General features: G+C 46.3%; 1 protein-coding gene across 2 annotated transcripts in view; it reads left to right on the top strand.

Moving 5' to 3' along the window:
• Window positions 1–17,351, top strand: part of Chd7 (chromodomain helicase DNA binding protein 7) — a 180,021-nt gene extending 162,670 nt beyond the window's left edge. The window contains exons 24-38 of one of the 2 annotated variants that reach the window (XM_051197332.1): window positions 432–521; window positions 1,243–1,346; window positions 2,676–2,805; window positions 3,149–3,221; window positions 3,382–3,439; window positions 4,071–4,299; window positions 4,511–4,719; window positions 4,830–5,501; window positions 6,619–6,776; window positions 8,153–8,380; window positions 8,758–9,201; window positions 12,412–12,633; window positions 13,487–13,627; window positions 13,768–13,872; window positions 15,314–17,351. In XM_051197332.1, coding sequence (XP_051053289.1) covers window positions 432–521; window positions 1,243–1,346; window positions 2,676–2,805; window positions 3,149–3,221; window positions 3,382–3,439; window positions 4,071–4,299; window positions 4,511–4,719; window positions 4,830–5,501; window positions 6,619–6,776; window positions 8,153–8,380; window positions 8,758–9,201; window positions 12,412–12,633; window positions 13,487–13,627; window positions 13,768–13,872; window positions 15,314–16,291 — 3,841 coding nt within the window. In that variant the 3' untranslated portion in view covers window positions 16,292–17,351. Of the gene's footprint in view, window positions 1–431; window positions 522–1,242; window positions 1,347–2,675; window positions 2,806–3,148; window positions 3,222–3,381; window positions 3,440–4,070; window positions 4,300–4,510; window positions 4,720–4,829; window positions 5,502–6,615; window positions 6,777–8,152; window positions 8,381–8,757; window positions 9,256–12,411; window positions 12,634–13,486; window positions 13,628–13,767; window positions 13,873–15,313 lie in introns of those variants that run through there. The other variant, XM_051197325.1, reaches the window with a different exon arrangement.
• The last annotated feature ends 7,139 nt before the right edge of the window (window positions 17,352–24,490 follow it).

Here is a 24,490-nt window from a genome sequence, read left to right as displayed (position 1 = left end):
ATGTGCTTCCAAAAATGGTATTAAGGCAGCAGCTGAGGAAATTTTATGAGATAATGAAGCAGAACAGTTACTGAAAGCCATCTGCTCGGTTGTTTACAAACTTGCTTCAATACTTCAGAGGCAGTGGTAGGGTACGTGTCTAAACTTCACAAGCTGCACTAGGTAGACTAAATGAAGTACGCCCGGGCTGGGCTGAGCTCGCTCCCTCTCTGAGCAGCGAGCGCGGTTGCCAGGCAGGCCTGTTGGAAGCCAGCAGAAAGCACCACACAGAGGTGATTATGTGCCACCATCTGTCACGCTTCAAGCCTACCATACAGCATGGCTAATCAGCCTTGGCAGGATGATGGATGAACAGCAGCAGCTGCCAAAAGCCACTGTTGGCAAACAGCACTGAAGTTAAGAACTTTCCCCCCCCCTGTCTTCCTCTCCAGGGTCCTGCTGCGTGTCCGCATGCTGTACTACCTAAGACAAGAAGTGATAGGCGACCAAGCAGATAAGATCCTCGAGGGTGCTGACTCAAGGTTGGTGCAAGTGCACATTTGTTCTGGCCCAGGTGGGTGGGAAACTCCACGGGTTGTGTGTAGAACCCTCACAGCCTCCGTAGCTCACCTCCTTTCTTTCCATGTCTTTAATGCAAGCATTTGTCTTCTGGGCTTGGGGATGTGGTGAGGACGTGGGCAGGGCCGCACGCACGCACGCGTGTGTGTGAGTGTGTGTGTGAGAGAGTATGTGTGCGTGTGAATGTGTGAGTGTGTGTGAGTGAGTGTGTGAGAGTGTGTGTATGTGAGTGTGTTGTGAGCGTGAGTGTGTGAGTGCGTGTGAGTGTGTGTGTGAGAGTGAGTGTGTGTGAGAGTGAGTGTGAGTGTGTGTATGTGCGTGTGAATGTGTGTGAGTGTGTGTGAGAGTGAGTGTGTGTGAGAGTGAGTGTGTGTATGTGTGAGTGTGTTGTGAGAGTGAGTGTGTGAGTGTGTTGTGTGTGTGAGTGTGTTGTGAGTGTGTGTGTGTGTGTGAGTGAGTGAGTGTGTATGTGTGTGGCTGCTCTTCTGAGCTGGGATCCCGAGTGATGAGGCTCTCTTCTGGCTGCTGACCACTGCCCTTCTGTTTCACCTTTCCTAGTACTTCCCTACCATGTACGATGCTTCTTGTGAAAGGGAGGGCCCATGAGTGTGTGTTCACCACATGGGACTAGGGTTCCTTTCAAGCACTCATATTTTAGAGGTGCTTACATGGCTGTCTTTCCAGTGAGGCAGACGTGTGGATCCCTGAGCCTTTCCATGCTGAAGTTCCTGCAGACTGGTGGGATAGAGAAGCAGATAAATCCCTCTTAATTGGAGTGTTCAAACATGGTAAGGGGTGTTTCTGTTTGAATGCATCTTGACTGCATGGCTTCATCTTTATTTAGAACTCTTAGCGTACTCTTTTCCAAAGTCATAATATTAATGAGGATCGTTCCAAAGGCCTCTTGGCGTCTACCATTTTTCTGTACTAAAAATCTAATATGAACTGTAAATATCAGATGCTGTTTTTGAATGTTTGTTGAGTATTTGAGAAGAAAACATTTCTTTCTTGGCTGTAAACAGAAACCATATTTGTTTTAGTAATGGCCAAGTTGTACCATCGCTTTCCCGAAACTTTGCTTCCAGAACGGCTTCCCTCACTAACTCTGCCAGCCAGTGTCAGAGTGGACGGTGGGCTTAACCTCTGCTATTAATCTGTACAAGTGCCTCCTGGGCTTTGTTCCAAGCAATATCTCACAAATGTCAGTGCTGAGGACTCACCGCTCCCCCGAGTGAGATGCAGCCTTGTTAACTTTGAAAGGCTGGGGATGCAGAACTGGCATGATATATACAGTGAACGGTTCCTGATTATAATCCCAATTCTCCGGAGGTCGTGGAGGTATTCTCAGCAGCCCAGCCTGACTAAAGGGGAGAATGATGGCTTATAAAACCTTTCATGATTACAGTTTGGCTTACGGCTCCACAGCAGTTAGGAGCAGTGTGTTGTAGTACACATCCTAATTGAATTGTGCTGTTCTGCCTATGTACTCCAGCCTGTTCTGTGAGCTCGGCCTCAAAATCATTTTCCCGCAGTGCACTGTTGGGATCTGCCATTTTCCATCTAGTCAACTTGGGCAGTCAAAAAGCAAATTGCAGCTTGAAAACCAGAGAGGGAACAGTGTCATCTTACTGACATGCATCACCCTAAACCTAATAAGACAGGTTCGCTGGCCTTACGTATATGGGGATTTTTCAGCCAGCCATGCGAGCTCCTGCAAGACCAAACATACTCGTGGGGGATGGGAGTGGACTTGGAAGCCTGTAGAGGTCATAAGGAACCGCTATAAAGCCTTTTAAATGTCAAGCAAAATTAGATGGTGGGGAAATCCGGTCAGAAATCTTCAGGCACCCTGCTGTTACCCCGAACCCTTTTCTCCCTGTATTTGTGGTCAGTCTAATAGCTTCTCCAATGTACACGTTGGCCCACAAAGGCTTCCCTAGAATGAGTGTTCTCTAGACTGCTCTGCTGAACGGTCTGCTTAGCTCAACATAGATGATGATATATGTTTCTGGGAAACAAGCTGGCTGTGTTGTGGCGGGGCTATGATGTTTTGACAGTGACAAGGTCTTCCTTTGTTTCTATGTGTGTCCTCTGTGGGCTGGTGCGGCATGGTCCAGGCTATGAGAAGTACAACTCCATGCGAGCTGACCCTGCACTGTGCTTTCTGGAACGAGTGGGTATGCCCGATGCCAAGGCCATCGCTGCCGAGCAAAGAGGGACAGACATGCTAGCAGATGGTGGGGACGGGTAAGAAGGACGTTCTAAAATTTTAATAAACTTTATGTCAGTGCTATATCCATTGGCAGGGTTTAGTTCTTATGTTTCCCTGTGCACTTAGTTATGTGTGGTTTGAACTTGATGCTTACCAGTAGATCCTGTCTATATGGCATAATAATCCCTTTAAATACAGTAACATACATATATGTATATGTTATATGTATGTATATATACATACATGTATACATACATATATATTACTTAAAAGTGATATTAAGCCTTAAAAGTAGTTACTAGGTTGATTGGTACTTTTCCTCTCACCTCCTTACTCATTGATGTGATTTAAACAATTGTTTTCTTAAATTTTTCACAGTGGAGAATTTGATAGAGAAGATGAAGATCCAGAATACAAACCAACCAGAGCGCCATTCAAGGATGAGATAGATGTAAGGCCTTGAGTGTGTTGGCTTTTGTGATGCCAGTAACATGTTATATGCCCATATAGGACTTGCTAAACTTTATCTAGATTAGATACTAGCCTTTGAGAAGAGAACCTAAAATCAAACCCCAATTGAAAATAGCTCTGTTTCTTGCGTTGCTTTCCAGGAATTTGCGAATTCTCCCCCGGAGGATAAGGAAGAGCCCTTGGAAATGCACAGTACAGGTAGGCTCTGGATAGCCTTGGAGCAGGAGAGCAAGCTGGGCGGTGCCAGCAGCAGGGGCGTATGCCTTGGCATGAAGACTGTCTCACAGGATCCTCTCCCAGGTGGTCTCTCCCCTTGGGAATAATGTGGATCCTCCTTTATGGTTTCATGCATTAAATTTCTTGGATAGAACTGTATGATTGAGATAAGCTGCATATAGTCATTGCTTAGTGGAAAAATCTTAAAGTCGGAAAAGCATTTTTATTGAGAGGGGGCCACTTTTTTTTTTAATCTGAAATATTTGTGTGGACGATTGACTCTCTCTGTCCAGTATAAAATGATTAGATAGTAATTACAAGCTTGTTATGTTCACAACTACCACTGTCAGTACATCTATAGAGAAGACTAGTTTTCTTTGTGTTAGACCTGATGAACTTTCTTTCCCCCCCCCCCCCAAAGGAGTAAAAAGTAAATTGTTTACAAATTCTTTACAGCTATTACTGCTTGTTTATATCTTAAAACCTGAGGGTGCCAGGATGGCCTGTCCCGCTCTGTCCTCAGAAGGCTATGGAGTCTTCTGCTTTTGTGGGAAAGTTGTCTGTGTTGTGAGGATGCAGGACGCATTTCAGACTCTTTCCCCCACTTCCCCAGGCAAGCTCGGCGAGAGCAGTGCTGAGCTAGGTCAACTCTACTGGCCCAACACGTCAACCCTGACCACACGTCTGCGCCGCCTCATTACTGCCTATCAGCGCAGCTATAAAAGGCAACAAATGAGGCAAGAGGCCCTAATGAAGACAGACCGGCGGAGACGGCGGCCTCGGGAGGAAGTGCGAGCTCTGGAGGCCGAAAGGGAAGCTATTATATCGGAGAAAAGGCAAAAGTGAGTTCTTCGCCCTTCCTTGCAGCGCACGCCCACCCCCAGCCCGGGTGCCCTCCCTTCTCTACCAGGCCCACAAGAAGCAGTGATCACACCAGACAGTAGCAACAAAGAAAGGCTTGGTGCCTGGAAAGTGTCTGTCCCTCAATCCTAAATACGTCCTGGAAACATGCCTCTTCCAGAGCATGGTGTGAGCCGGGTCTCTTTCCCGCAGGTGGACCAGGAGAGAGGAAGCTGACTTTTACCGCGTGGTATCCACCTTCGGGGTTATTTTTGACCCCGTGAAGCAGCAGTTTGACTGGAACCAATTCCGCGCCTTTGCCAGGCTAGACAAAAAATCTGACGAGAGTTTGGAGAAGTACTTCAGCTGCTTCGTGGCCATGTGCAGGCGGGTATGCAGAATGCCCGCCAAGCCTGAGGATGGTAGGTACATGAATGATTAGCCACACTGTGCACTAGACAGTCAGGGCCGTGCAAGCGGGTTAGGGTGGGCCTGGGGCCTGCCCAAGTAACCAGCGTGCTTCATGTTACAGAGCCACCTGACCTGGCCTCCCTCATCGAGCCCATCACCGAGGAACGAGCATCTAGGACCCTGTACCGCATCGAGCTGCTGCGCAAGATCCGAGAGCAAGTCCTCCACCACCCTCAGCTGAGTGACAGACTGAAGCTCTGTCAGCCCAGTCTAGACCTGCCTGAGTGGTGGGAATGTGGACGGCACGACAGGGACCTTCTGGTGGGCGCTGCTAAGCACGGGGTCAGCCGGACAGACTACCACATCCTCAATGACCCCGAGTTGTCCTTCCTAGATGCACATAAAAGCTTTGCCCAGAACCGTGGGGCCGGTTCTGTTTCTTCTTTGAATGCTTTGGCCGTGGGCTTTGGCCAGACTCCTCCAGCCATTTCCTCGGCTCATGCTCACGAAGAGAAGGTAATTGAGCAGGCCGAAGGCAAGGCAGAGGAATCTGAACACTCACCAGCCAGAGAGAGGTCGGAAGGGAAAGAGGAGGAGGAAGAAGCTGGTGGTGAGGCCAAGGACAGCAAGCAGGATTGTGAGGCCGAGGCCATCTCTCTGAAAAATGAACTCAAAGGCATGGAGGGCAGTACGGACCCTGGGTCCAAATCTGTCTCAGAGAAAGGCTCAGAAGAGGATGAGGAAGAAAAGCTGGAGGACGATGATAAGTCAGAGGAGTCGTCGCAGCCAGAAGGTAATTAATGCCTGGCTCCTGCCACTGCCCTGGACCCACAGCAGCTTACAGAGGAGCCTTGGTCTGACTTTGTATCTCTGGCTGGCCTAAGACTCACAGAGACCCGCCTGCTTCTGCCTCCAGGGGACTGGGAGTAAAGGCACGTGCCACCACCATGCCCACACCTCAAGCACTTTATTTTTTAAAAGTCACTGATGGCAAGGTGCTTTATTTTTTCAAAGTGATTGGTGGTAAGGCATGGTGGCCGGCGCTTTTACTGTCAGCATTGCAGGCAGAGTCAGCTTGTTCTACACAGCGACCTCCAGAGGTCCACAAGGGGACCTTGCTCTTCTGCGAGGGGTAGTTCCACTTAGGGTTACATGTGTTTGCCCTGCTACTTTATACCTGTCAGCACATTTCAAACAGTGTAAACTCAGAGTGGCTGTGCACACGTCAGTCACTTCTGGTTTACGGATACAAGTTAACGTCATAGTCAGGTGTGCTAAGAATTCCATGTAATGGTAAATTTGGACACATGAATGAGAGGGAAGAGAGTCATTCATTTCAGAGTAAGTGATGATTGGTTGATACCACATTTTCCCTGTTACAGACCTCTATAACCCACACAAGTAGAAACGAGGCACCACGTCAAACTTTGCCACTGTGTGGTACTTCCTCGTTAGCTGATACCATAGCCTTGTCCTGTATCACACAGCAGAAGCCTTTGAGTCAAAAGCATGGCTAGCCTTCAGTGCCTATATCATTTACTTGGTGCAGTGATGTATGCTGTAACTTTAGCACCTGGGTGTAGAGAAGCAGTAGGATCACAAGTTCAAGCCCAGCCTCAAGTTCATAGTGAGGCTGAGGATTTCTTGGGCTACACGAGACCCTGTGTCTGTGACCACATAGAAAAGATTTCCATGGATTCTTCATCGGCAAGCTAAGAAGAGCACCATCTACATTAATGGGCTGTTGTAAACTTTAGACAATGCAGACTTGCAAAATACCCTGTATCTTTATAGTAGGCTCGCAGCAAACTAGAGCTGGGTGGTATTCCTGTGTTTAACTCTGTCCTTTCTAAATGTGAGCTTCAGTGTCTTCTGGCGGTGAGTGCTGCACATAACTCATGTCTCAGCAGGAGCTGTCTGCAGAGGAAAAAATTTCGATGAAGAAAGCAATGCCTCTCTGAGCACTGCGAGGGATGAAACCCGAGATGGATTCTATATGGAGGACGGAGATCCTTCGGTGGCTCAGCTCCTTCATGAACGGACATTCGCCTTCTCCTTCTGGCCCAAGGTTGGCAGGGTTTGTTTCTATGATTGTTTTGGTGACTGGACAAAAGGGCAGGAAGAAAAATCTCTGTAGCTTGATTTTTCAAATAACTTGAGGTAAATATTGTTGAGCATATGAAGGTTGCAGAATTTTTCCTTTATTTTAAAAGAATGCCTGGAAAGAAAGAAAGAAGCATTTAGAATATTTTTATAGTAAGATTAAAGACGCTCGTGTGGTAGAATAAGAACCGTTGATCTTCACGCTGTAGGGCTCTTCAGTCTGTCATGTTGTCTCATAGAAGCTATGGTGTTTCATTAGATTTGACAAAATGAAGTGTGGAGCTTTGAAACCGGGTTCTTAACTTTGTAAAGATTAAGTAAAGCTTTTTGATTGGAAATAATGTATTTGAAAGCCCACTATGATCTTAATTCCCGAGAAGGGGTGATGGTGAACTCCTTCGCTCCCATTTGTCATGGGGGTCATCCCAGATGTAGTTATCTATAACTCAAGGCAAAGGAAAATTGATCTTTAGTTATGAAGCATAATTCTCTAAAATGTTCTCTGTGCCATCTGGGTCTGTTTCTCAAGGCAGGAAGTAATTATCATATATGCCATGACAGGGGCTGTCTACTTTAAAGCAGTCCCACACACCATGGGCTTGAGGTAGTTCATCCCAGCTAGTCCTCATTGGTGTTAATATGGCCTAAGGAGGTGACACTTTTGTCTGAAGGGTATGCAGTTGAGATTCTTTTTTTCCAGTTCTCTGTGGCCTCTTGGTTCCTGATTGTAATAATTTCCCACATTGAGTGTAGAGGCGAGGTTCTTAGATCAGTCAAAGGTTTACAGTCTCCCGCACTATTAATCTGTGGAAACTTGGTCTAAGGAGCTGCAATTAGAAAATTTGAATGTGCACGCTTCAATGAAATTTGGAGCGATAATAGGTGAGGATTACAGATTGGCATTCATTAGGTGTTCCTAGGTTGGTGCCCACTTCATAATGCTGAACTTTATTAATAGTGACGCTAATGATGTCCCCCTTCCTGGGACACACCGCACTCTGGCCTGTGGATCTGAAGGGCCAGACCACTGAAATGCTACGGGAGAGGCCCCATTGCCACCCACTAAGGTTCTTGAAGCTTGAATGAGTTACAGTTTGAGGTTGCTTTGAAGGTGCTGCTTACTCCGTGTCATCCAGCGTGCATGGTTGAAAATACTCAGGGCATCCCATCAGTACCAAGCCACTTGGGTGGATTTTGTTGCTTTGCCTCTTGTTTGGCTGCTGTAGTCCCAGTAATTGACCTTTAATCACTTTGACTCTTCAGGATCTGGGTGGACATATTTATCCAGTAATTTGTAATAGGTCTTCGTCACCAATTCCCTGTGACTCTTCCCCCCTCCAGGACAGAGTAATGATAAACCGATTAGACAACATCTGTGAGGCTGTACTGAAAGGCAAATGGCCAGTAAACCGGCGCCAGATGTTTGATTTCCAGGGCCTCGTCCCTGGCTACACGCCCGCCGCCATGGACAGTCCCCTGCAGAAGAGGAATTTTACAGAGCTCTCCATGGTCAGCCAAGCCAGCATCAGCCGGAGTGAGGACATTACCACTTCTCCTCAGTTGTCCAAGGTAAGCCAGAGCAGTTTGCTTTTGTGTTGGAAGACAATTTCTGCCAAGTTTAATTGACTCAGGAGCTTGTACCCACTAATCTGATATGGTCTTGTGTATCTGTTTAACTGTGTCACCCATGCTGGCCTCATACTAGTCCCAGACTCAAGCAGCCTTTTGGCTCCAGATCCTTAAGTAGCTGAAGTCACATGCACACATTACCACAGCCAGCTAACCAGTCAGACCGCACAATAAGTCAATTGCTGTTTCCACAGCTACAGCCACCGGCATACAGCGTTCTGGTCTTTGGTGGTGGTCTCGGTTTTTCTAATGCCAGCCCCTATAGCAGATAAAGGATTGGCTCATTGCAACTCTGTTCTGTGGGAATCTTTCAATAGGACGATGCCCTTAACCTGTCTGTCCCTCGCCAACGGCGGCGGCGAAGGAGAAAAGTCGAAATAGAGGCTGAACGAGCTGCCAAGAGGCGAAATCTTATGGAGATGGTTGCACAGCTTCGAGAGTCTCAGGTGGTCTCAGAAAATGGACAAGAAAAAGTTGTGGACTTATCAAAGGCCTCAAGAGAGGCGACAAGTTCTACCTCAAAGTTCTCATCTCTTACTTCGAAGTTTATCTTGCCTAGCATGTCTACACCAGTGTCTGATGCCTTTAAGACTCAGATGGGGCTGCTGCAAACGGGCCTTTCACGAACACCAACAAGGCATCTGCTCAACGGCTCACTGATGGACGGAGAGCCCCCCATGAAGAGGAGGCGGGGCAGGAGGAAAAACGTGGAGGGCCTCGACCTGTTTTTCATGAGCCACAAACGGACAGCCTTAAGTGCAGTAAGTTGGGTGGTCGCTCGCTGTATGTGCCCCTGTTGACAGCCAGCCCTGGGCTGCGACCCTACCTCTCTCAGCAACGTCACACTGAAGCTGGCTTCTTCCACCAGAGAAGCAAGGTTACAATGGACAGAGCTGTGTGTGTGCTCCCGAACCAGAAAACTGTGTTGATCTGGTGCAGGTAGATCACTCAGCCTGAGCCAGGGGGCTGCAGGAGGATTTGCTCTTCCTGAGGTTCTGACGTATTGATTGCTCTAGAAATATTAGCAAAAGGCAGAGACATTGTTTTTTTCTGAGCATACATTTGTTATCTCTGAGTTCTTGAGGAGGCAGCTTCTGTTCTTAGGAACGCTGATGTTGGGGCCAGAATCAGTTAGAGTACTGTAAAGGCTTAGTGCCAGGCCTCGGGTTTGTGTTCCCATGCCTGACTAGTGGCTTGGTGTGCTTTCTCACACCCTGTAACTGGTTGTTCTAGAAATTTGAGACACATCATTGCTAGTTGGAGGACAAGTCGGTGGATTTTTAATTGGAAGGCTGTAAAAGGCAGTATAATAAATTCCCTTTTCCAAACTGCCTCAAACACATCATCCCGGATGCAAGGATTTTACCCTGAAGAACTCCATTACATGCTCTGTGAAGGGTTGCAAACTTCTTATCCTGAGCTATTGATTTGAAACTCTAGTCTGTGGGACCATGTTGGGCTGGGCCACCATGAGCCTTTCCGTGGGCAATGGGGCAGTTTTGAAGAAAATTGATTTGAAATTAAGAGGTGCTGGTCATTTTCTTCTGGCTTGGCTCTCCCATCCACCACCCCCTTTTGTAAAACAATATCTCCCTGTACCCCAGGCCGGTCTCAAACAGAGATCGCCTGCGTCTGTGGCCCTGAGTGCTGGGCTTAAAGGTGTACACACAGTGCCAAACACCAGTCATGAGCCCAGAGAGAGGCTTACTAATTGAAAAGGGGGGAAAGGCAAGCTTGGAAAGCTAACACAGCAGTCATTGGAATTTCTAGCTCCATAGAAGGCTGTAAATCGAAGCATCCATACAGATTAAGAATGAACTTTAATCTAACTCAAATCTAAGAGAAATCCTTTTTTGTGTTTTGTTTTGTTTTTTGTTGTTGATGTTCTGTTTGGGTTTTCCTGTGTAGCCTGGCTGTCCTGGAACTCGCTCTATAGAAAGGCTGGTCTCTGTCTCAGAGATCTGCCTGCTTCTGCCTCCTGAGTGCTGGGATTAAAGATGTGTGCCACTACCACCCATCAGAAACTCTTAATAAATGTTGGGAAATGTATTTTTAAGGACATTTTTAAACTGTTAGATTCTGTAAACTGGGGATTTCCCTAATTATGGAGTCTGATTTGCTTGTGAATAAAATGCAAGGAAAATGCAGAGTTGGCAAAGGTGTGGAGATCTGCAGTGTAAAGTGTACCGAGCACAATTGTGTCCACATCCCAACTCCCACGGCTGTCACAGAAGAGGGGTGTGCCTCCAGTGGCCTCGCCGGTGCGATGTCACTGTGTCAGAGCGAAACACTGACGTGACAGGGCATCCCTAGAAACGTCATTGTTGGGGGAAGACAACAGAAAAGTGTGTTTTGAGTATTCCCCAATTAAAACTTCCAGAGTACTCCACACTCGGAAACTTTTCAGGCAGCAAAATTCCACTAAATCATAGCTAGCTGCCAAGCAGGAAAAGTGTCTCAGTGGGTAAAAGCACCTCCCACCCAAGTCTGGTGACATCATTTGATCCTGTAAAAGGAGTGAGTAAAGGCAGAAGAGAAGCAGTTCCTGGAAGCTGACCTTTGACTTCCACATAGGTTATAACACACACACACACATACACACACACACACACACACACACACACACACACACACACACAGAATCAATGGGAAAAGTTAAAAATGTAGTTACATTAAAATACTGCATAAAGCCAGAAGGTGATGGCCCTGCACACTTTTTAATCCCAGCACTCAGGAGGCAGAGGCAGGTGGATCTCTGAATTCCAGGCCAGCCTGGTCTACAGAGTGAGTTCCAGGACAGCCAAGGACAGCTAAGGCTATACAGAGAAACCCTGTCTCAAAACACCCCCCCCCAAATGCACAAAAACTACTTAAGGGTATATAAACATCATGTTTAGACTTGAATTCCAGCCCTAGCATGTCTGATAGTCTGTACACAAATATTCAAAAATACAAAATTCAACCCATCCTGGTTTTAGGTGTTTTGGTTAAGGGGACCCAACTTCAGTGATGTGTCCTAGTTACGTATGTGTCCTGGGGCCAAGGCATGCTTGCTATGCTCCAGAGGAGGGCTTGGAGTGCTTGAGAGAAGTTGGGGAACCCATAAGGAGATTACCCTGAAGGTAGCTGAAAGTCGTTAAATTTTGGAGATCTTGTTGGAGCAGAAGTGCCGGGTTGGGCAGAGAGCCCTTCCCATGCCTCCCTTTGTGACATGCACATTTTGCTGGTGAATACGGTGAGGAAGTTATGAGGGCTTGGACATGGTGGTAGTGAGGTGCAGATTATAGAAAGCTTAGCGTGCCACGTTGAGACGCGTGGGGATGTCCTGAAGGCATCTGGGAGACAGTTACTGCAGTAGCCTAAGTAGGGAGCAACTAAATGGCAGCTTTGGGACCAGGCAAAGATTACTCACTTTAGAAAACCCAGTGTGGTCTAGCAGCATGGAGGTTGGACTCAAGAGTGTTGGGAGCCAGAATCAAGAAAGTTGTGATAATAAAGTGGGGGAAGGGAGCCCTGGGGATGAAGAAATGGGTGTTTGAATGTTGAAAGGACAGCATTTAAGAACCAGGGGCAGATTGAGGGTGAAGTGTTAATTTCTGCCTAACACAAAACGCTGCCCGACCAACAGAGTTGTACTGCTCTCGGTGCTTGGTTACTATAAACTGTGTTTGTTAGCGCAGTGTCCAGGGGCCCCTGTGAGCCCACTGTTCACACACACCTCTGGCTTATTCTGCCGCATGTCATGCTGCGGTAGTCCTAATGGCTTGCTTGGCCCTGTAGACTTTGAATTTCCTGCCTTGTGAGGAACTTAAAAGTGTCATCTTCTAATCGGAAAGTCATCCTAGAGCTCAACGTTGTTTCAGATAGCTTCTCGCTTTTTAATGAAAGATCCAGGTAGAGGATTTCCCTGAGGTAGAACGTTATCAGAATCTCGTCATGCAACAATTCCGATCACTGTCCACTTCCTGCAGGAGGATGCTGAGGTGACCAAAGTTTTTGAAGAAGATATAGAGACCCCACCAATACGAAACATTCCTTCTCCTGGACAGCTGGACCCTGACACCCGGATCCCTGTGATGAACCTTGAGGATGGGACAAGGCTGGTGGGAGAAGACGCCCCTAAAAACAAGGACTTGGTTGACTGGCTGAAGCTGCATCCTACCTACACTGTTGATATGCCCAGTTATGTACCAGTAAGTACTGCAGTCTGCTTGCTTGCTTTGCTTGCTTTGGGTTTTGTTATTGTTTGGTTGGTTGGTTTTTGTTTTCTTTTTTCAGGACAGGGTTTCACTGTGTAGCTCTGGCTGTCCTGTAACTCTGTAGACCAGGCTGGCCTTGAACTCACAGAGATATGCCTCTCGAGTGGTGGGGTTAAAGGATTGAGTCACCACCACCCAGCTAACCCTTCTGTTTTATACTAAACATCAATCAGCATCCTGTAGACCATATTTTAGCTGGCAACACAAACCTCATACTTCCTATGCTTTTGTGATTAGTTTTTCTTTTCTTTTTGTTTTTCCAAAACAGTTTCTTTGTGTAGCCTTAACGGTTATGTCTTTTTCATCAAGTTCAGGCAATCTCACCTCTTGATACTCACAGTAACCAGCACCCTCCCCCCAAGGGACAAAAATCTCATCTAGTTATCTAGGATATCATCTCTGGGCTCATTTATATCACTGACTAGAAATAAGTAAAGGTACTGTGCAAAGTTTCTTTTAAAATGCTATGCTTTTTATAGATATTTGAAGATTCTCACTCACCCCCCCCCCTTCTATCTTGTTCTTGGTGCCAGGTATGAACCCAAGTATCATAAAAATACTCTTGCAAAAATAAATAAGTCTTAAGTTTTTGTTAAGTGGATTCTCAGAGAGTACCTGTTTGATGGGCCAGTCAGGTCTGGGAGATCCTTTCTCAGAAAAGTGTGATTTCTGTTAAGTGAAAGTGGTTGTTAAAATGTCAGAATGCTTGAACCTGTTCTCTTGGGCATTGGTAGGATGGGGCCAGTACTAAATACAACCTCATTAAATACTTCCTTTTCTTTTGCAGAAGAATGCAGATGCGCTGTTTTCCTCGTTTCAGAAACCGAAACAGAAGCGACATAGATGTCGGAACCCTAATAAATTGGATATAAACACTTTGACAGGAGAGGAGAGGGTTCCAGTTGTTAACAAGCGGAACGGGAAGAAGGTAAATGCCGGGGATGAGATGCTGAGGACAAAGAATTGCATCTCTTCTAGAACCTGTGTGTGTTTGGAAAGAGGGAGATGAGGGGACTCGGGAGGGAGCCCTCTGGGGTGTTCAGATGTTCACTGGATTCATCTTCCCAGATGGGTGGAGCCATGGCCCCTCCGATGAAGGACCTGCCCAGGTGGCTGGAGGAGAACCCTGAGTTTGCAGTCGCTCCAGACTGGACCGACATAGTCAAGCAGTCTGTAAGTACTAGAAAGAGATAGACAGCCAACCGTGTGCCGGTTTACTTTCCTGTTGGCTACAATTATTCGGTTGTAACAATCTGAGCTTAAAAGACTGCCATGATGCACCATTTTCATACATCTCATACATAGTGCATCATTTTGTACACACAATCACACTGTTAATTGGAAATGAACCTATTTGTCAGCTCTGATTTGAAAATATTGTGTGGACATGCCCACTCCCAGCCCAGGAGGCAGACTTCTTCCAGGTGAGCTTAGTAAACGTCATCTAGGTGATGGAATGTACTGGTTGGAAGCAGGAAGATTATCATATTAGCTTTATTTCCAGTTTTAAAATTGACAGCAATTCTGCATAAAATTGTACCATCGTTAGGTTCTTTTCAAGACAAATTGGTAGCATGATTATTTGGTTTTGTTTAATGATACGATCAAAATTGACTCCTGATGTTAGAGTTCTAGCCACTGTGTTGTAATGAACCATTTTTATTATCCGGTACCTACCTGATCTCCTATGGTGGGCACCTGTACTTCTGATTGCCGCTCCGGAGCCCTAACTACTGCTGACTTAGTCTTCCGTCCTAGTGTCTTGTCTTTTGGAACTGGATAAAAGGGAAGTAGAACTCTGTAACCTGAGACTGTGGTTTCAGGGAGTATTCCCAGCTGCCCACGGTGGAGTGGGGTGTGTACGGGTCTACTCTTTCTCAACGCACCTGTCGTGTGCTTGGCCGCCTCATGTTGCTCCTTCACCTGGGGAAAGACTTCCCGGATTTTCACATTTATGAAGTCATCGGTAAAAACTGCTGCCAACATTTACACAGGTTTTAGTGTAACTTCTCATTTTCCTGGGTACACACTAACACGTGTGTCTAGCTTATTAAATTTTCCACATTGTTACACTTTCTGTCTTATTCTTACCTGTGTTTGAAATATCCAGTGCACACAGTATATGAAATAGCTTGCGGTCTGTGCAACTCTTTCGTGATACTATCTTATCATATTTTCTCCATATAAAGTCTTTTAAGATTGACAGACATTTATTTGGCAATTAGTTGACAAATGGAAAGTTATTTGTGCTTGAGGCATGTGACATACGTTCACACATCAGGTACTGATTACCCCAGTCAATCAATCAGCCATTTTCTGGTGTGTGATCTTAAGTTCATTAAGGATGCAGTTACTTCGGCATTTACTTAGGTGGTGGCATAGCCTTAAACGTTTTTATTATTATTATTATTATTTTTCCTGCAACTCAGCACAATCCAGCAAGCGAACATAATGGTAAAACCGGAGCCTGTGCTTTCCCAGGCGCTTAGAGTGGAAAACAATTGCTGGCGTGTTTAGAATGTGGGCTGCAGAGCTCATGGCAAAGGCGCACGTTCGACAGTAAATAGTCTTCACTGGTCTTTTAAGGCTGTTGTCTGCCTTTTCCTTTCCGTAGGGTTTTGTCCCCGAATCAATGTTTGATCGACTTCTCACCGGACCCGTGGTTCGGGGAGAAGGGGCCAGCCGGAGAGGACGGAGGCCCAAAAGCGAGATGGCCCGGGCTGCTGCGGCGGCGGCGGCGGTGGCCTCCACCTCGGGCATCAACCCTCTGCTGGTGAACAGCCTGTTCGCTGGGATGGACCTGACGAGCCTCCAGAGCCTCCAGAACCTGCAGTCCCTGCAGCTGGCGGGGCTCATGGGCTTCCCTCCGGGCCTGGCCACGGCCGCCACGGCGGGAGGCGACGCCAAGAGCCCTGCCGTGCTGCCCCTGATGCTGCCGGGCATGGCCGGCCTGCCCAACGTCTTCGGGCTGGGCGGGCTGCTCAACAGCCCCCTCTCCGCTGCCGCCGCTGGAAGCAGCACGCCTGCTCCTACGCAGGGGCAGGGGCAGGGGCCGGGGGAGCCGGACGACGGCGCCCCCAAAGCGGACGAGAAAGGAAACGGCGGCGAGAGCCACGAAGAGAACGGAGACTGTGAGAAAAGCACAGATGCAGCCGCCCCTGCAGCCCCTGCAGCCCCGGCCGCCGACTCTGCAAACAACGGATCTGTTGGTGCTGCTACCGCCCCGGCTGCATTGCCCTCCAACCCGCTGGCCTTCAACCCGTTCCTGCTGTCCACCATGGCCCCGGGCCTCTTCTACCCATCCATGTTTCTACCTCCGGGGCTGGGGGGATTGACGCTGCCCGGCTTCCCAGCGCTGGCCGGGCTGCAGAGCGCCATGGGTGTGAGTGAGGAAAAGGCCGCCGCCGCCGACAAGGCGGAGGGGGGTCCCTGCAAAGAGCCCGGAGACACCCCCGAAGGTGGCAGCGACGCCGAGGGGAGCCTGGACAAGACTGCAGAGTCCTCCGTCTTGGAAGACGAGGTTGCACAGGGTGAAGAGCTGGACTCCCTCGAAGGCGGGGATGAGATCGAGAACAACGGAAATGACGAGTGACAGCAGCAGCTCCTCTGCCCGCTCGCTCCAAGTGTTGAAAACTGTTGACAGGTGGTAGTCCTACTGTTTACACTCACAGTTAATGTTCATACCTAGTTTTATAAGCTGTTCTGTAACATAGCGTAGCAAAAGGGAGAAAAAAAAGAAAAGAAAAAAGAGAAAAAAAAAAGGAAAAAAAGTCCAAGTCATGTTATATGCAGGTGTGTCCGAAGGTATCTTGGTCATTAAGTATTGTGCAGTGCATTATTTATTATCCCTAGGAAAGATGAAATTTGAGAGGTGATCATGTCTTTTTAAGGAAACTTAACATAATGCTCTGCTTTTCTTTGGGTACCGCTGGTATTATAATAAAGAGCAATTTGTAACAGAGCGGCACTACTGGAAGGAAGCGCTGCTCCGACGAAGTATGAAGTTATATATTTAATTTTTTTAATTTTAATTTTTTTTTTTTTGCTGTGAAGGTCAAGATGAAATTTACCATACATATCATAACTTGCTCATTCGTTTCCCTTTCTGACTGTATGGGGGTTCCCACATTGCGCATACACACACATCCATACACTCTGACAATCTCCACATTAGTGTGAACGCCTCTACCCCGAGGCGCAGCAATAATAAGGCAGCTGTTGAATGTGAAGGGTCCCTTTGGAAAACTAACCTACTGGGAGGGTTCTTGCCAGACAACTGGAGCTCCATTGGCTTGTGGTCTTGTGATGCACTGGTATAAACAAAATAAATAGAAGAATAAATAAAAGAGAGAGAAGTGAGAATCAGGTACCTTTCTTTTTTTTTTTTTTTTCTTTCTTTCTTTTTTTTTTTTTTTTTTTTTTTTCTTTTTTAAATTAAAGGACTTTGTTACTTTAGCCACAAAGCTAAAACAGCATTACCTCAGCTCTAAACTAGCCTTGAAGTTTACAGACAGGACTTTGTAAATGTTTTTCTTTGTTGTGATGTCCTTTTATTTTTTTTTTCTCTGAAAACTGCTATCATGTAAGATAAAATGTAAATTGCTGCCAACTGTAGTAATGATGCTTTTAATAAAAGTGACCCATGATATGCAGAGACGTAGTTATAGAATGTAGTGTGGGGGAAACTGGTGTTCACTCCTTTTTTGTATTCGCAGTAGATGCAAACACAGCATTCTGGCTTTTGAGAAGTTGCTTGCTATATCCTCTTATGCTAGATTAGCTGTTAGTAACACACTGTCTTCAAGACTAGATGGGGAGGGAGACCTTGAATTACCTTTATGTAATTCCACACCAGACATCTCAGCAGACACACACACACACACACACACACACACACACACCTACCTCTTATGGCTCCCCTGAAAGGGCATCTGAGAGTTAGAACCCTGAAAATGTGTGCAGGCTCTGATAATGTGGTACTCTGTACACAAAGGAGCAAAAGAAGGATGGGCTTTAATAGGCACACTATCTAGGTCATTTATCCTTGGATAATGGGAGGAAAACACAATGTCGTAGTGTCAGTAAGGACACAAAGGCGTTCTGGTGTCCTGCCGACCAGAGCTTGATGCCAGTAACCAGTGTGTGGAAAATCACACGTGGAACTAAAATGGGCCCGTGTAAGGTAGGTGTCTGTGTGTGTACATGTTCATCCAGTCTCAAGGGCTGCTAGTTTACTGAACCTTTTAGTTTTTTAAAATAAGATTTAAAATTTAAGACCTATTTTCTGTCATTTGAGCAAACGATTTCCATCAAAGAAGCGGTGTAGATGGTATTGTGTGTGTCTCATCCTTTCCTACACATACACACACTGCAGCCTGCTTGCAAGTTACCCTTTAGATGGGATGGAACACCCTATCTAAATTTCTTTGGGGCAGTGAGTGAGATCCCATCTTGGATATCCCAAGGTGCCCATATGACTTGAAGAGGAACAACTTGAACCAGCTGTTAATGGCTAAACCTTTAAGTTAGCCAGCCTGTGCTCGGAAAGGAGGTGTCTTGGAATACCTTCTAAAATGGATTCTTGAAGTATGAAAATAAAACTAGACCTCTACAAGACAGAGGGACTTAGACATTCAACTGGAAGCCTTTAGTAGGGGGAGCTGGTGTAATAAAATGCATTATAAAAGGGTCTATTCCTAAAATGCTTTACTTCCTGGAAAGTCAGCATTAAGTGTTGAGAGTGATGAGCTTCTAAACAGAGGGGCTTGGAGGCAGGAAGAACTCTGAACTCAGAAGACCACACCCATTTTGTATTATTCAAAGTCATTGGAGCTTCCACATTGGAAAGTACATTTCTTTTTTCTTCCAATGGAATGAAGTATTGATACTACATCTTGAGTCTGTCTAAAAAATGTTCACAGTTAAGACTAATGAAGCACCAGGGTCCCCTGGCTGGTGTTGCAATGCTCGGTTGCCAGGGAAAGCTGAGAAACGGGTAATGGAAGTAACTGGCTCCCACTGAGTTCTGGAGGATGGTCTGGACCCTGGACCAAGCCCACCTTGCCCTCCTGAAGTACTGCATTTTTGGGTTTCAGAAAGAAAAAAAAAATGATACAGGGATGACCTGAAGTTTTTGATGTTACCCTATTATTATATGTTTTGAGACAAGATCTCGTTATGCAGCCCAGGCTGACCATGCACTCACTGCTCATGCCTCAGCCTCCCAAATGCTGGGTTCATAGGTGTGTGCCATTGCACAGGAAAGCAAACCTGTGGAATTAGATCTGGAAACACTCTGACCAAGTAGACTTGAGTCCCAGGGAGTGTGTTTAAATTTGAATTTATGTTGTCCCACAAGTTTTTCTGTCGTATAAAGAAACCAAGTCTTTGGGAGGATGAACTTGACCCAGATGTAACCTGGTGTTGAAACCAGGCTTGGCCTGCCCTCCAAGCCCAGGCACTGTGCTAATGAAATCACGACTCATGGATAAGCATACACTGGTGCTGGACTTAGAGAGATGATTACAAAATCAAGAGACTGGCCCCTGCTGTCACGGGACTTACATTCCAGATGGATCTAAGCTTCTGCAGATCGAGGAAGACTTGTTAAATGGGGTGATAGGTTGATGGAGATCTCGAGAGGGTGCAGCCAAACTCACCTGAGGTGTGAAAAACAGTAGCCAGACTTGACTGCGGATCTGTCCAGCAGAAGGAATAACCAATATGGCGACCTCAAAGTGGAGCTGCAGTGAGCTGGGGAGGGTGCGGTAGGTCTGCTGGGAAGGGTCCGGAACTGGGGCCAGAACGGGCAGGGCCTGGATGGTCCTGGTGGAGGGTTGAATTTCATTCAAGTGCCAAATAAAATCACTGGAAGGCTCCATCCAGGAAAGTGAGATACTTACGCCTCTAAAAGACCAATATGGTAGCCAGGCGGTGGTGGTGCATGCCTTTAATCCCCGTACTCTGGAGGGAGGCAGAGGCAGGTGGATCTCTGGGAGGCCAGCCTGGTCTACAGAGTGAGTACCCAGGACAGGCTCTAAAGCTACACAGAGAAGCCCTGTCTCAAAAAACTACGAAAATAGATGATAGATAGATAGATAGATAGATAGATAGATAGATAGATAGATAGATGATAGATAAAATCGATACGGGTGACTCCACAGTTAAGAGCACTAGCTGCTCTTCCAGAGCAGTTCCCAGCACCACATGGTGTCTTGCAACTGTCTGTAACTCCTGTTCCAGGGGACCCGGCACCCTCACACAGACATACATGTGGGCAAAACGCCAATGTACATTTTTTCTTTTTTTTTTTTTTAAAGAAAATCAGCATGGTAGTAGCACAAAATAAGGGCTTGCAAAAGGAAGTAAGGAATTCCAGCTCGGAGGTGGATCTAGCAGCCTGGGTCTCAGTAGTGGGCTTGCGAAATATTCATGAATAATTTTAATTAGTAAGTCTGCGGGACAAGAGTCCCAACTCTCCCAAAGAGTCTTTGGATCTTCCTACACAATGCGGAACTTTAATTTCATCTCCTTAATCATTTTACTGTGTGGTTTAAGTGAAATAGAACAGGACAGATAACTTCAGGGATTCTCACTTCTGACATCTTTCTCTTCAGAGTGATGCATGGTCCGGCTGGCTCCTAAGCAGACTGAAGCTTCCTTCGCTGTTTAAAGGAGGCAGGGGGGTTCTGTGTCAGTGTGCTTCTGGGTCTGGGTATGACGCTAGAGTGTGGCAGAACTTCTGCTTCTCAGCCTTTCTATGGGCAGTCTTTTTCCCATGGCCTTCCTGGCCTGGAGAGAAATCTATCATGGTGGATTTGAAGTTGTAGCTAAGCAACGGCTTAATAAGATTTCTCGCGTGTAAAACAGAAGCATCTATTCAGAACACCATTTGTGTTTCATTCTAGGTGGCTTCTTCCTGTCCTGTCGCTACCCAAACATTTTGATCTCAGAGCTTAATTCCGAAATTACTGAAGAGAGAAACCTGATCCTTTTTAACAGGATCCGGTGATGCCACTGGCTTCAGATGCTTTGCAACTCAAAACTGTCTCACAACTGTCAGTTTCGGTTCCTAGAAGCTTCCAATTGGATGTGGGCTGGGTGGCTGAAACCCGAGCAGGCTGTGCATTTAATGGTTATGGGAAGCACATGCATCTGAGAAGGGCATGCTACTCCTGCTCAGCGTGTTTCACCATGCGTCCCTGGGAGGCGGGACACTCTGCTTTGAAGATCTCAGTTTTTGTTTGTTACTATGTATTCATGAGCTAATCCACACACACCCAGCCAGTTAGGTCCATGTTGTAGCTACTACCCCTTTGCCCCAGACCAAGTGGTAAAACAAGTGTGGCTGAGTAAATATGAACTCTCATAGGGTCAGTGGCTATCTTGACCATCTGTCTTGATTATAAACCTACCATTAATACAAATTTAACCTGTGGTCTTAAAACACTAAAAGTTAAAATAGATTGAGCTATTTTATAACTTTAATAAAACACTGACGGTAAGATCTGAAGAGCGTAAAAAAGTTTCTAGAAGTATATGCTACAGGACAAAAACTGACTAGTGAAGGCTACAAAGTCGTGTGTGTATGTATGTATATATGTATGTACGCATGTTCCACAGTGCATCTTCAGGTTCCAACACAGCCTTCAGGGGTTGGTTCTCTGTTAAGTTAGGATCTCTCCAATTTGTGCTGTTATAGTGCTTAATTCAGGTAATGCCATGGTCCTTTCCCTCTTACCACGAGAGGTCTGGAAAATGAGGGCAACTGTTGTCCCTTGCCATGAACTTGTTCTGTCTTAGTTTCTGCTCCTTCATCTTTCTGAGGGCCAGCTAGACCAGCTCACAGTAGCCCAAGAGGCCCTGTAAAACTATCCTTGAGGAATTCCTTTGCCCTTCACTCTCCAAAATCAAAAGGTATAGACAATCTGTGTCCTCTTCTGTATAGAGCTGGTGTGTTCTGCGGTGCCAAATAGAGAGACACGGTCATAGCAGCGCAGTGACCAGGTGGTTGGCTTGGACTCTCTGCCTTTAGTCATGTTGAATAAAGAACTCTATAGACTGAAGGAATATGTGGCCAAAGGACTAAACTAAAGCCAAGAACTGTCTTTTATGTTCCAATCAAAACACTTCCATAAGAGGTGTGGAGGTGTCGGTTTCCCTATTTAAATCTTGCTAAGGCTCTTGAGATGATTCAGTGGTAAATATGCTGCTAAACCTGTTCACTGGAGTTCAATCCCCAGGACACAGATGGAAGAAGGAGAGAACTCCTGCAAGTTATCCTCCGATCTCCCCCATCGCGCGCACACTCAAACGCACACGCACGCGCACGCGCACGCACACACACACACTATATAAACAGCAACATAGTTTTAATTATATAGTGAAAACTTTATTGGGGCTCGTGACCCCAAAACCTGAGTCGTGGTGAAGAATAACTTATGTTTATGTCCTATGCTCCTTTCTTGTTTTCTGTCTTGGTTTTAGGTTTTGTTGTTTTGGATTCTGAGATAGAGTCTCACTTTGCTTTTTGAGACAGACTTGTTGTTCAGGCTGGCCTTGGGATTACAGGTGTGCTCTCCCTTGCCTAGCTTTAATTGTCTTCTGAAATGGCTTTCAATGGGCCAGCTGAGTCAACAGTGGCTCGCCAAAGGGACAGAGAAAGCACAGCGTGAACTTCACGTGGGAAGAAAACTGACCTGCTCCCCTGTGTGAGTTCAAATGCACCCATGGCCAAAGCCTACCCACCCCACCCAACCTGCTCCCCTGTGTGAGTTCAAATGCACCCATGGCCAAAGCCTACCCACCCCACCCAACCTGCTCCCCTGTGTGAGTTCAAATGCACCCATGGCCAAAGCCTACCACCCCATCCGACCTGTGCCCCTGTGCCCCAGTTGCCATGGGAGAATGCAATGTCGGTAACACATTACCTGGAAGTGTCACTTACAATTCTACTGGCTAGCTTGGTGCAGCCAGAGTTGTAAAGCATAAGAACACATGGACAGTTGTAAAGCCACGCGACACTGGACCCATCTCTGCAAATCCGAATGCTCATGAGTGTGACATGTTTATCTGTACCAGTGATGCCATGCCAAAAGCCCCTCTTCCTGCACTCAAGGAGTCACTGAAACCCACCAGAACTTGAAGGTTAGGCAGACCTACTGTTTTAAAAGCTATTACAGACACACATGGCCCTGGCTCCTTGATTGTTAACTATGGCTAAATGTATGGAATTGTGTAAGAAGTTCTCAAGTCCAGAGCTCTGAGGAGGGACCCTGGCTTCATCAGTAATTTGACATCATCTAGTTTGCTTTAAAGCAAGCCCATCCAGGCTCCTAAATTACTGGAATTAAAACCAATTACCACTAAAGTTAAAAACTTCGTTATGTGACCTACATATTGACTTATCTTGAATTACTATGTTAGTGATGGACCGAGATAGCACCACTGGCCAATTCTAGAAAACTGGAAGCTTCCTTGGTGAATTAAATGCAGTCTTTTAGATTTCTGGTTTTGCTCTGGGCCTTCGTGCATTAAGGCTCCTCAGGAATAGATATTATGAAGACTTTTTCTGTAGGGAAACATTTTTCAAAAAGTGTTGTGCCAGCTATGGTAATAAGCAGGATTCATAGCCTTTTGGATTAGTATATTGCCAAATATTTTGCAGCTGGAGGATCTGTTGGGAAGCAGGGGTTAAGGAAAAAGAGCATGAGCCTCAGTCTGTCATTGAGCTGGGTAACTATGTAACCTTCACCTGATTGTTGATGTTTGAGAGCCTTTGTGCATGTTCTGTCTCAACTGTTGCTTGCAGCTTTGAAACCAGCTTTCAAGACTAGGAAGATCCTAAGCTTCCATTTTCCAAAGTTAGTAGTGGGCTTGGTTGAACGTCATAGGCTTGTCCTAAAACTCTTAAGCCACATACATTGTCTTGCTACTACCTTATAACTAACCAGGCGGATCCTACCACACACAGTGGGAACAGAACTTGGCCCACCCGAGTCCTCGTTCTCATTTGTTTACTGGGGACAAGCAAATAATTTCTGTTCATGCCTCTTTTGTGTTATGGTAAGTGGATTAGAAATGGGATTGTCAAAGTCATGTGTCTGGACTGGCACTCACTAAATGGAGACTTCAAAGCCACCATCATCTGGTGATGAGTTTCATAGTGGCACAGGAGAATGTGTGAGAAGCAGGACTGGGTGTTCGAACCCACAAGGCTTGTTCAAAGGAATGGAGCTGGTACCTGTCCTGAAAGACAGGCATTCTGCTGAGATGGTGAGTCAGCTTTGAACCTGGAAGAAGAAGCAAGGCTGGGCTAGAGGCTTTGTCATACCACAGCAAGGGAGAGGGCTAGCCAGCTGAGGCCTCATGCACATTTAGAGTTAGATAGGGGTGATTTCAAGCTTCATAAAATAGGTTGAGAGTAGCTCAGTGGTAGAGTAAGTGAGCTGGAGTCAGTCCTCAGTAACACACACACACACACACACACACACACACACACACACGCACGCACGCACGCACGCACAGATGCATTCTAGAGCATATGCACACACACAATAAAAAGATGGCTTACACTTCACAAAATATATGATTACTCCCTCTAATACATTCTTCTGTCACCATTTTGTCTGCTTTATTGAATAAGGCAATGAGTATCATACAAGTCTACACCAACACATGACCAAAGTAATGATGAATGGTACCCTGAACTTTGAAATGTCCCACATAAAACCAGGTTTTCTACTTTAAATACACAGTCCTCAGTACCGCCACACACAGCCACAGAGTGGGT

This window comes from Phodopus roborovskii, unplaced genomic scaffold (genome assembly GCF_943737965.1).
Source record: "Phodopus roborovskii unplaced genomic scaffold, PHOROB, whole genome shotgun sequence".
Lineage (NCBI taxonomy): Eukaryota > Metazoa > Chordata > Mammalia > Rodentia > Cricetidae > Phodopus > Phodopus roborovskii.
This window is presented reverse-complemented; position numbering and strand designations above follow the sequence as displayed.